This window comes from Saccostrea cucullata, unplaced genomic scaffold (genome assembly GCF_032062105.1).
Source record: "Saccostrea cucullata isolate Sc308-1 unplaced genomic scaffold, CSIRO_AGI_Scuc_v1 ctg903, whole genome shotgun sequence".
In the NCBI taxonomy this organism is placed as follows: domain Eukaryota; kingdom Metazoa; phylum Mollusca; class Bivalvia; order Ostreida; family Ostreidae; genus Saccostrea; species Saccostrea cuccullata.
The window spans coordinates 77,513-88,375 of record NW_026920891.1 but is presented as its reverse complement, the minus strand read 5'-3'; the positions used below and the strand labels follow the sequence as shown (position 1 = coordinate 88,375).

Sequence of the window (10,863 nt, the reverse complement as noted above, 5' to 3'; positions counted from 1 at the left end):
CATCTTGGGTTTTTAGAGAATGTCGACCAAAAAGTAGGTCATGATGACCTACATTTGAATATCTCAGGTACTTATTGGCTTATAATCATCTAACTTTGTCTGTTGATGTATCTTGGGTTTTCAAAAATCGTTTACAAAAAATTAGGTCACAGTGATCTACTTTTAAATGTCTCAAATACTTACTGGCTTAGAATCTTCAATATTTGTCTATTAATGCATCTTGAGTCCTCAGAAAACTTCAATCTTAAAATAGGTCACTGTGACGTACTTATGGTTTTTTATGCTTTATTATTAAAAATATCTTCAGCCCTAATTGGTTAAGAATCATCAAACTTTGTCAGTTGATGCAGCTTGGGTCTTAGGATACTTATAAATTAGGGTTAGAGGCTTCAAATAGAAGTGATAGATTGTACAATTTATCAGAAGAGCGATTCAAGGCCCTTGGGCCTCTTGTTTATAATATTATTTATAAAAAGATAAAAAAAAAGATAAAAAAAGAGAAGAAGTTTAAACTTTTAACCTAAATTATTTTAATTTACAGAATGCCCACTTGGTTTTTCGGATTCAAATGTACTGGTATCTGTAGTAGAACATGTGCTACGCCAGGTGTTTGTGACCGATTTACCAGGTCTAGGCGGCCTCTGTTTTTGGAGGATAGATTTTATCCTCTAGAAACAGAGGATGGAGGTGTCGCCACCTACCGGACTTTTCAAAACAAAGGGAAGTATAAACCAAACAAATAACAGCAACTCTTGCATCTCAAGTCCCAGTTTATGTACCGTACTCTGATTTTTCAACCAAAACAAATAAAAGGTTAAATTTCATACGATGATGGTTAAATATAGGTATTTAAATCATTTTAACAAATTTTGGTAATTTGCTGTCAATAAATTATTCATTTGAAAGCTTTGTTAAAGACCCTTTTCTGTCTGAAAATAAGTTATAGCCAACCTCATATTCCGGTAAAATAATTATGTGTTAACAGCATAAAAGTTTTAAAAAACATAATTTTGAAAAATTCAGTTTCATAATTATTTCATTTAATAAGACGGTAGAGGAATTTTTCTTTGAAGTTTGCTCTTCTGCACGGGACTACAGTGGGCGGAGCTACTTTCCGTTCTGTATTACGTAGTCTTCTATACTGTTGTATGTGTATACATCTAATAAAACTGAAATATTAAGACCCCTGAAATAAATTAGGATCAATCTCCATCTACAGCAAGGTTAGACCGTCCCCCTTATCAATTAAGACTGACTTAAATTCAATTGCGTCTACCCGTTGTCAAAACTAATCTGACTGAAACTTACGTTGTCCGTGGAAATATATATACTGCGAATGCATGGTCCCCGTCGAGGCCTCATCTAAGAACTCTAGCGGAAGTTTAGATGCTGCACAGCTAAAAAGTGGGATTTTTTTTCTTATTTTCTCTAAATAATATTTATTTCATCTTTGCTTAAATTATCAGGCAGAGTGTATTTTGTTTTTACAGTACGTTTTCTTTTGTGTTTCCTTTTCCTCTAATCTTTAATTAAAAGAAATATGAAAGTAATGTTATTTATGTATTGTTTGAGCATTTAAGTGCCTTTTTATTTGTTCTGATAGGGAAAAAACATAAAAATTAAACAAAATAACAAGAAATATTGAGTAGAAATGAAGCGCAAGAAGTGCTAACTTTGAAACGTATTGTAAAAATTCTAGACATAGAATCTCAAATCGCCACATACAATTGATAGTTTAATGTCTGATCTTTTATTTAATTGTACTCTGGTGCTTGTACTTTTTGATTAAAGGTAGGCATGCGGCGTTTGAAAATTACCTGTGCTATCCTCTGAAATCAGAAGATAAACTATCCGACATTGCATTGCGATTTCCATATATGGTAAAAAATTTGGCTGCCATATTGAATCTAGCTATCCTCCAAAAACGGAGGCCGCCCAGACCTGTTTACAGGGACTTGCTTTGATGGATGTTTACCAGGATTCTCGGGAGATCGATGTCTCAATGGTATCGTTACTTTTTTATCCCCCTCTTCGATGAAGTGAGGGCATATTGCTTTGCTGCTGTCTAGAGTTGTCTGTCTATTGGTCCATCAAGTTGAAATTACCGTTCATCTTCTTTTTGCAGAGGTTGCATATACTGTAATAACATTTATTATACAGATTAATCATAAAAATATCTAGGTCAATTATTGTTTTTGGTACGATCGAGCAGTTTTTATAAGAGTTAAGCTCCTTGTACCTAGAAAAATTCCAATGATTTGCATTTTTCGTTCCTTTTTTGGCAGAGATTGCACATACTGAAATTAAATTTTGTATACAAATTACGATAAAATATTTACGTCAAGGTTATTTTTGGATACAATCGAACAATCTATTAAAAAGTTTTGCCTCTGCATGTTTCTGCAGTCTTCGTTCATTTTTGTGGTATGTATTTCATTGGTAATGGGACATAAGTGTTTCACTAAGTTAATCATATCTTGTCTACAGGAATAGCAGTGTCCGTCATCAGATTTAAAAAAAAAAATACATGTACGACGGGTGTTACAAAAGTTAGCAGACTAGTTCTAGTGTGAGCGCGCTATTTCCACAAAGCCGGTCAAACTTCCCGGATAAACTCAAACTATTTTCCAGTAAATATACAAAGATTTGGTGCTCTACAATGATTATTGAGAAATAAACAGCTTTTTATTTTGATAAAACTTGCTTCACGGAGCATGCTACATTTTGGCACGTTCACATCACAAAGAATCTTTATCAAAATTAAAAACTGCACAATTGTAGCGCAAAGAGATTTATGGTACTTTACCTCTCGCTAAAGTATTTATGAAACGTCACTGAGAGAAATTTCGAATAAAATTGGGGGGTATAAGACTGTTTTATAGCCATTTATAAATGATCAACGCGTAAAAACAGAGCATAAAATCGGAACGTCATCATTCGTCTTGGAGCACCGCACTATATAAAAATTATGTGTGCGGACAGAAAAATGTCCAAAGACATTAAAATGTTTAAGATGCTGCCGGGAATTTTCTACACATACAAAGGACAAAGTTTTCAAATGGTTGTAGCTGTATAAGAATGGAAGGATTAACATTTTATATGATTAACTCCATCGATACTTCACTACCCCCTTATCTCATGGACGTTGTGCCTATATGGTTTTGCATAGTTTCCATTCCATTTATAAGATCTCAATAATATCCGAATCAGTACAATCCGAAGCAGTACAAAAGACATTATAATAGAAAAATAACATGTCTTGATATAGATATTCAATTTAGAAATAGAAAAAAGATAAGAAAAACCTGTAGAAATGAAAGATTCAAAGAACTGGACAAAGTTTAACGGGTTGAAATCTGGTTGTCACGTCACCTTACCTCAAGTGATTGCTCCGTGAATCCCATAAGCTCATAGTAAAAATCGTTGTAAATTTTCAAGCTTTAAGTAAATGGACCTGAATTTTTACATACTAATAAACAAAATGTAGGAATTTATTCAGACATAGGTAATACTTCACAGTACACAATATATTTTCCGCAATTCAATGTGTCCACGAACTATTTTAACAACCCTACCATTCTACCAGAAATATTCCACTGATGAGCGAGAAGTAACACCTTGTCTTCAATACTGTACATTGTATCTTATTTCCATTTCAAAAGAAATTTTGCAGGCAAGAACTTATTGATGAAGAGCAATATTAAGATTTTATTATTTCCAGTGTTTCTTTTAAACACATCTGAAACTTCCCTTTTCACAGATTTGTACTGTGTGTAAATATTTTGCGATCATCACCTTAGTAAATATTATTCACCCTTTAAAAAAAAAATAGCAAATTGCTGCTGTTTATATCTTTTTTGTATATTATGAAAACTTTCGCCAATTAATAAGCTTCCTGGTATATGCAAAATCCGTTTATAGTTTGTAGACCCGGTAAATATACGGACGCAACTGTAGAGAACCTTGTGGTTTCTGCAAAGATAAAAAGCCATGTGATTGATTGATTTTATATTGTTTAACGCCGAGTCGGCAATTTTTCAGCCATATTTCGGAGGACTATAAGGTTAATGGATAAATAAAGTTTTTGGTTTCTCTGGCGGCCCCCAATGAGCCTACTCTTTTTCGAACTCCAGAGAAACGATCTTTTGCGTGCCAAGGGGGTTGTCATCCTTGACACGGGGCACCATTTAACGTCCCGTCCGACGGACTTAAATATTTTTAAAAATATATAAACTGTTAAAAATAGTGTATAAACTGTTGATAAAATAAATTCATATATGCTAATGCATTTCTAATTAAAATTACTTTCAAGATTTTATTCAAATTTTACTATAATAATCCGTTTCTTGTAGATATTCTAAAATTTTGTAAACATGAACATTTGTAAAAAGTTCATACATTGTTTTTATACTTCCAAAAAGTCTACTTCGAATAGATGTAAAAGCGGAACATTCTAAAAGTATGTGATTTATAGTTATTGGACAGTCGCAGGATATACATTCTGGCTGTGACTCCCGATTCAATAAATATTCATGTGTAATTTTTGAATGCCAAATACGTATTCTTGATATAATTACTTCGTCCTGACGTTTCAGACCGAAGTGAAGTGATTTGTTAACTTTGTTTTCAATAGCGTAAAGCTTACTTTCGTCACAAAAATTCCAATAAATTTGCCAAAGAGAATTAACATAAATTTTAACGAGATATTTCAAATCGGTGTAAGGAATTTTGAATAAAGTAATTTGATGTTGAAGTGCATTTTTGGCAGCACTGTCAGCTCTAGTATTTCCAGGGATTCCGACATGACTCGGAATCCAACAAAAAATTACTGTTTTACCTTGTTGCGCCAAATGATAATATTGAATTAAAATATCTAAAATGTAAGGTTGATCAATATTCTTATTTTGTATAGATTGTAAGCAAGAGAGCGAGTCCGAAAATATTGTGAATATTTTTCCACTAGAAGATTTTATATATTCAAATGCAAGTTGAATGGCCTTTGCTTCGGCGGTAAAGATTGTTGCTTCATTTGGGAGCCGTGTAGAGAAAATACTGTCTTCCATCACGGCAGCTGATGCTACTTTATTTTTATCCTTTGAACCATCTGTATACACCTCAACTGTTGAACCATAAGAATGTTTTATTTCGGCATATTTTTGTTTAAAAACAAGACAATTTGTTTTCGATTTCTTAAATTCAGTTAAAGATAAATCTACGGTTGGATTTATTAATTGCCATGGCGGTATTTCCGAAAAATTAGAAGGTTTTATAATATCCAAAGGTAATTCAGAATCTCTTATATGTTTTTTAGATCTTAGACCAAGGGGTTTTACACATGATTTTCTCTTATGATACAAGTCTTCGTACTGCGGATGAAAAACACAATTATAAGCGGGATTATTAACATTTGCTTTTAATTTCAAAATATACTGCAAAGTAAGTTTAATTCTTCGTAAGCCGAGAGGCGGTTCGTTTGCCTCAACATATAGACTGTCTTTAGGAGAAGTTCGAAAAGCTCCCAAGCACAGTCGGAGGCCTTGCTGGTGTATTGCATCAAGAGCTTTTACGTATGAAGTTCTTGCAGAGCCATACACAATACAGCCATAATCTAACTTGGATCTAACTAAAGAACGATATAGTTTTAAAAGAGTATCTTTATCTGCCCCCCATTTAGTATTTGCAACTACTTTAATAACATCTAAGGCCTTTGTGCATTTTTCTTTTAGCATTTTAATATGTGATACAAATGAAAGTTTACTATCAAAAATTATACCTAAAAATTTTATCTCCTTAGCAACTTTTATAGGATTTCCATCTAGTAGTAAATGTGGTTTGTCATGAGCCTTCCGTTTAGAGCAGAAATGCACACAGGCGGTGGGACTTTTTGAAAACTTGAATCCATTTGTATCAGCCCAGTCTTGAATTTTATTTAGGCAAGACTGTAATTTTCGTTCAATATAATTCATGTTTTTAGCTTTATAACAAAGAACAAAATCATCCACATATAAACTTCCATGCATATCATTTTTCAGTACTTCAGCTAAGCTGTTAATTTTCATATTAAATAAAGTGACTGATAAAATACTGCCTTGTGGTACACCCATTTCCTGTTCAAAGCTTTCCGAATAAGTAGACCCCAAGCGGACTTTAAAATGTCTATCATTTAAAAAATTCTTAACAAAAATTGGTAAATGCCCTTTTAGGCCCATATTGTCAAGATCTTCTAAAATGCCATGTCTCCATGTAGTATCATATGCTTTTTCCAAATCAAAAAACACAGATACAACATGCTCTTTTTTGATAAAAGCATCTTGAATATAGGTTTCCAGTCTTACCAACTGGTCAATTCTGCTTCGGTTTTTTCTAAAACCACATTGTATATTAGATAGAATATTATTGGTTTCAAGAAACCATATGAGGCGTTCATTAATCATCCTTTCCATGGTTTTACATAAGCAGCTTGTTAAAGCAATTGGTCGATAATTATTTGGATCCGTATGATTCTTTCCAGGTTTTGGAATAGGAATAATAGTAGCCTGGGTCCAGGAAGGTGGAAATTGACCTCGCTCCCAAATTTTATTAAAAATTTTTAAAAGACACTCTTTGCTGTTTATAGGAAGGTGTATGATTATTTGGTAATGAATCTGATCTGGTCCTACAGCTGTATCATGAGACTTTTCTAAGGATTTTTGAAGTTCGTCAATAGTAAATGGCTGATTATAACATTCATTGTTTTCAGATGTAAAATTTAATGTTTTATTTTCTTGAGATGTTTTATGTTTACTAAATTTAGGGCTCACATTTTTTGTGGAGGAATTTTTATGAATTGTACTAGCTATTTCATTGGATATTTGTTTTTTATCCGTAATAATTTGATTTCCAACCTTCAGATGCTGATATTTTTCAGGACCTTTTCCCTTAATTTTCCTTATTGCGTTCCAAACCTTATTGATAGGAGTATGTGAATTAATGTTGGACACGAACTCTTTCCAAGATTTTCGTTTATTAAAATTTATAGTTCTCCGAGCTTTTGCTCTAAATATACGGAAATTGCTTAAATTTAGAGATGTTGGTAATCTATTAAATTGTCTTTCTGCTTTTTTGCGAGCTTTAATAGCATCATTACATTCTTCTGCCATGTGATAGCATGACTGGAATCTGCGTGAATGGATGCTCGAAAGGATTCTATGGGGATAAATGTATAACGGGTAAGAACTGAATTGATCGTAAAAATGCTATGAATTAATAATTAATTCGACTTAAGTTAATTTATAAAATTGATAGCTTTTATATTTCTGGTACCTTTTTCTTATTCATATTAATTCAAGTTTGAAAAATATTCTTAATTTTTAGCAGGAAAAAGTAAGCAAAACTTAAATCAACTAGTATAGAACAAGGAATAAATATCTGTATTATTATTACACGCTAAAAGTGGAAAAAGGACAAACATAGAATAAATTCACAGTTCGTCATCACTTTGAAGTATACGTTTTTATTAAGATCTTTAACTGACCAAAGATGGCAAAGTCAAACTTAAAACTAAATAGTATGAGAAGCATGATAAACTCAGTATTGACATTCCTGTTAGAAAAAAATAATTTAGTTTTACTTTAGGTCATTCGCTAATTTGAGATCCCCCAGAAGTTTTGAGCTTTTTGCGATGACATCTTACACCACAACTTTCTAAGGCTCAAAAGAGACCCTTTTTGAAGTCAATTGTCAAGGCCTTATATTATACATTCTATGTGTGCAAAACTTCCATTTTCGGGCAATTGAGCTTTTGCAATAAAATTTTAGACCACATATTCCTATGGTCCAGTCTTCCTTTCTTAAAGTACCCAATCGACATCCCCCTGTTCCGATCTGCACATTCTCTTCTTTTTCCTCAAGCGGGAAATTCAGATATCATCATAGATTCCTTAAACACAAAATCTTCCTTTATGGTTTTAAATGGGACAAATCTAGACGAAACACAATGTAATTGTGAAATACTGATACGCCCGTATGTGCAGCACATGGCAAAAGAAAAATTCCTCATATGTTAGTTAAGCCCCAGAATCAAGATACAGAGTCCGTATATACCATGGTATTATTTTCCAAAGAAATGGCTTGTGTCTCTAAATAAACCAGTGAATAAAACGGTCGGACAGAAAGTGCAAAAAACATTCCCAACTTTAAATTTACGGGCATAAAAACAATATAATTTTATAAAACAATGAAATTCAATATCTGAATTCTTAAATATCGTGAACTACCCTGTTACGACAATAATTCCTTCATGATACTTCACATTTTCTCGTTATTGTGTCAATATGTATTTCGAAGTTCTGAAATCTTAACAGAATGCCCATTGGGTTATTATGGGTTCAACTGCACAAGTGTTTGTAGTAAAACATGTTCTACGCCAAGTGTTTGTGACCGATTTACGGGGACATGCTTTGATGGATGTCTAACGGGATTCTCGGGAGATCGATGCCTCAATGGTACAAATTTTATAGATCATTCAATGTATATACACATACGATCGAAGTATTATACATTCCACAAAAAACTTTTTTTCTGCTGAGTATAATATAGAAGCACCTAGATTTGACTCTGAAACATTACAAGTGTATATGATTGACTACCTATGTCCAGTTTTTATGAAAAAGCTATGTTGATTTCTTTTGTTCTGGGGAAAGTTAATAACGTTGAGTTACTCTTGTTACCAACACTTTACAAGGGTAGTAGCTGAAAACATGATAGCGTTTATCTTAACGATTGCTTTGTCGTCTTTCAGATGATGGTTTTAGATGCCCGAGCCTCGTTTATATTCTCTTTTTTGTTGTACTTCTTTTCGTGTTTGTAAGGTAATGAACCATTTAACTGTTTCATATTCTGAAATTAAAAAGCCTGTACATTATACATAAACGAAAGTTATTCATGAATTTTTGTTATAAAAACTATATCCTTCTAGAAAGAAGAAGGGTACAACAAATACAGCCGATTCATCGAAAGACATATCCACCTTCTTAAAGAAAGACATGATTTAAGTTATGTATGTTTTAGTTCTAACTGTTCAAACGGAGATTTGTAGTATCTCGTACATTTGCCGTAATCATATACATGATAAATTTCAATTAAAATGTCTTTCTAAAAAAAACCTTCACAATAGTGTTCCAAATATTGTGTACATTTTTACCAGAAAATAAATATTATAGATTGTTCAATCTATATTGTTCTAATATTTTTACATGCTTTCTCAGAAAATCTTCCAAGAAAGCAGGTAAAAAATATTGTTCTGTTGTAAAATTTATGGACCTACTTGGTTTGTCTCTTTTCAGTTATTGATTATTGGAAATCATGATGTGAACATTTTCATTTATTTCTTTCGATTAAATTCTCTTTAATAGCAATTTTTACACTTTTATCGTCGAAAAGTTTTATTTATTTAATTTCTTTGATTCTATGTTTTCATGGTAGTTAGAGCCTGTAAAGAATTAAATTTGCAAAACTGAAAACTACTTCATGATTATTCGGAATGATAAGTTGTTTCTAAAAAGAAGTCTTTTTGGAAAATATCTATAATATTTTATCATGCTCGAGAAAGGACAATGGTATGATTTCTTCTTCATTAAGTGGTGTAACATAGCTTAACATTCCGATTTAAATGAATTTCTTCCACTGAAACATATTTATATTTTTAAATAATAAATTTTATTTTACAGATTTTAAATGACCTTTTTCGTAAGTTAACGTGTGCGTGCTTAAAATGTTAAATTAGAATATGAAACTATCAGGAATTTTGTTGTTTTCCTCTGTCCTTAGGTGTACACGGTGTGACTTTATATCAAATATAAGTCCCGGGGCGTTTATTTGGGTTTCAATCTAGATCAATGTATCGTCCTATCAGATTAAGCTTATTAGAGCAGATCTCTTTGAAAAATTGTAAAAATGGCTTATGCATCATTTTTAATTACTGAAAATGATTATAAATTTTATTCTATTATGCATAAATTTGTGTTAAGACAGACTTTTGGGTTATGGATGGTATGCATGTACAATCTCAAAGACAAACAATTGAACTGGTACATGTTTTTTCATCTGTTAGGCCTAGCTAAGGAGATTCAGAGCACAATCTTTTCGGATCGGTTTTGGTTCAGAATGATTTTTATTTTGTTTGATTTAGCCTAAAACTCTAAATTTTCGCTTTATAGATGAAAATAGTAATCTTTGTTTTATGAATTCCGTGAAAGAATAAAAATCATAAGAAATATAAAAGTGTGGAGGGAAAAGGTGATGTGGATTAACTTAAGCACTAAATAAAATTGAAAAAAATCGATATTAAAATCACGAAAACAAACGCTTCCTTTCTTTTTTGTGGACGCCATTAATGTTCATACGTGGCATGTAAATGAATGACCAAACCGAATTCCAGATCACTTCTCTCTCTCTCTCTTATGCGACACATAAGTATGAGAAATCATTAAACTTTTACCCCATGCCCCATAGTTATTATACCCGCACTTTCTAAAGAAAGTTCGGGTATATTGTTGTTACTCATGTCCGTCCGTCCGTCCGTCCGTCTGTCACACTTTTCTTCCCTGAACTCCTCCAACATTTTACACAGTAGCTTAATCATCTTTTAAGAGATGGTTGGTGGTGTCATGTAGATGTGCAGTAAGGTTTCGGAATTTTGATTTTGCCCCGGGGGGGGGGGGTCAAATGGGGGTCGAAAAATGACGTTTTTTGTGCAAAAAGTCCCGTCTTCCCTGAACTCCTTCTACATTTTACTCAGCAGCCAAATCACCTTTTGGGGGATGATTGGTGGTGTCATGTAGATGTGCAGTAAGGTTTCGGAATTTTGATTTTGCCCCGGGGGGT

General features: G+C 32.7%; 1 protein-coding gene across 2 annotated transcripts; it reads left to right on the top strand.

Annotated features, from left to right (window-relative positions):
• The first annotated feature begins 515 nt into the window (after positions 1-515).
• On the top strand, positions 516-9,412 carry LOC134258577 (multiple epidermal growth factor-like domains protein 10). 2 transcript variants are annotated; one of them, XM_062741129.1, is made up of 4 exons: positions 516-606; positions 1,931-2,005; positions 8,780-8,849; positions 8,957-9,412. In XM_062741129.1, the coding sequence occupies exons 1-4, from the start codon at positions 543-545 to the stop codon at positions 9,030-9,032; spliced, it is 285 nt and encodes a 94-aa protein (XP_062597113.1). In that variant the 5' UTR covers positions 516-542; the 3' UTR covers positions 9,033-9,412. The 2 variants fall into 2 exon arrangements, with proteins under 2 accessions (XP_062597113.1, XP_062597112.1); XM_062741128.1 differs by lacking the exons at positions 516-606; positions 1,931-2,005 and adding exons at positions 7,141-7,208; positions 8,343-8,483.
• Positions 9,413-10,863: the final 1,451 nt, after the last annotated feature.

Excerpts from the sequence above, each read along its gene's own strand:
- LOC134258577 (XM_062741128.1), top strand. The coding sequence starts at position 7,148 with ATGACTGGAATCTGCGTGAATGGATGCTCGAAAGGATTCTATGGGGAT. Across the intron at positions 7,209-8,342 it reads TGGGGATAAATGTATAACGG|AATGCCCATTGGGTTATTAT; the intron begins GTAAGAACTGAA and ends AAATCTTAACAG. Across the intron at positions 8,484-8,779 it reads GGGAGATCGATGCCTCAATG|ATGATGGTTTTAGATGCCCG; the intron begins GTACAAATTTTA and ends GTCGTCTTTCAG.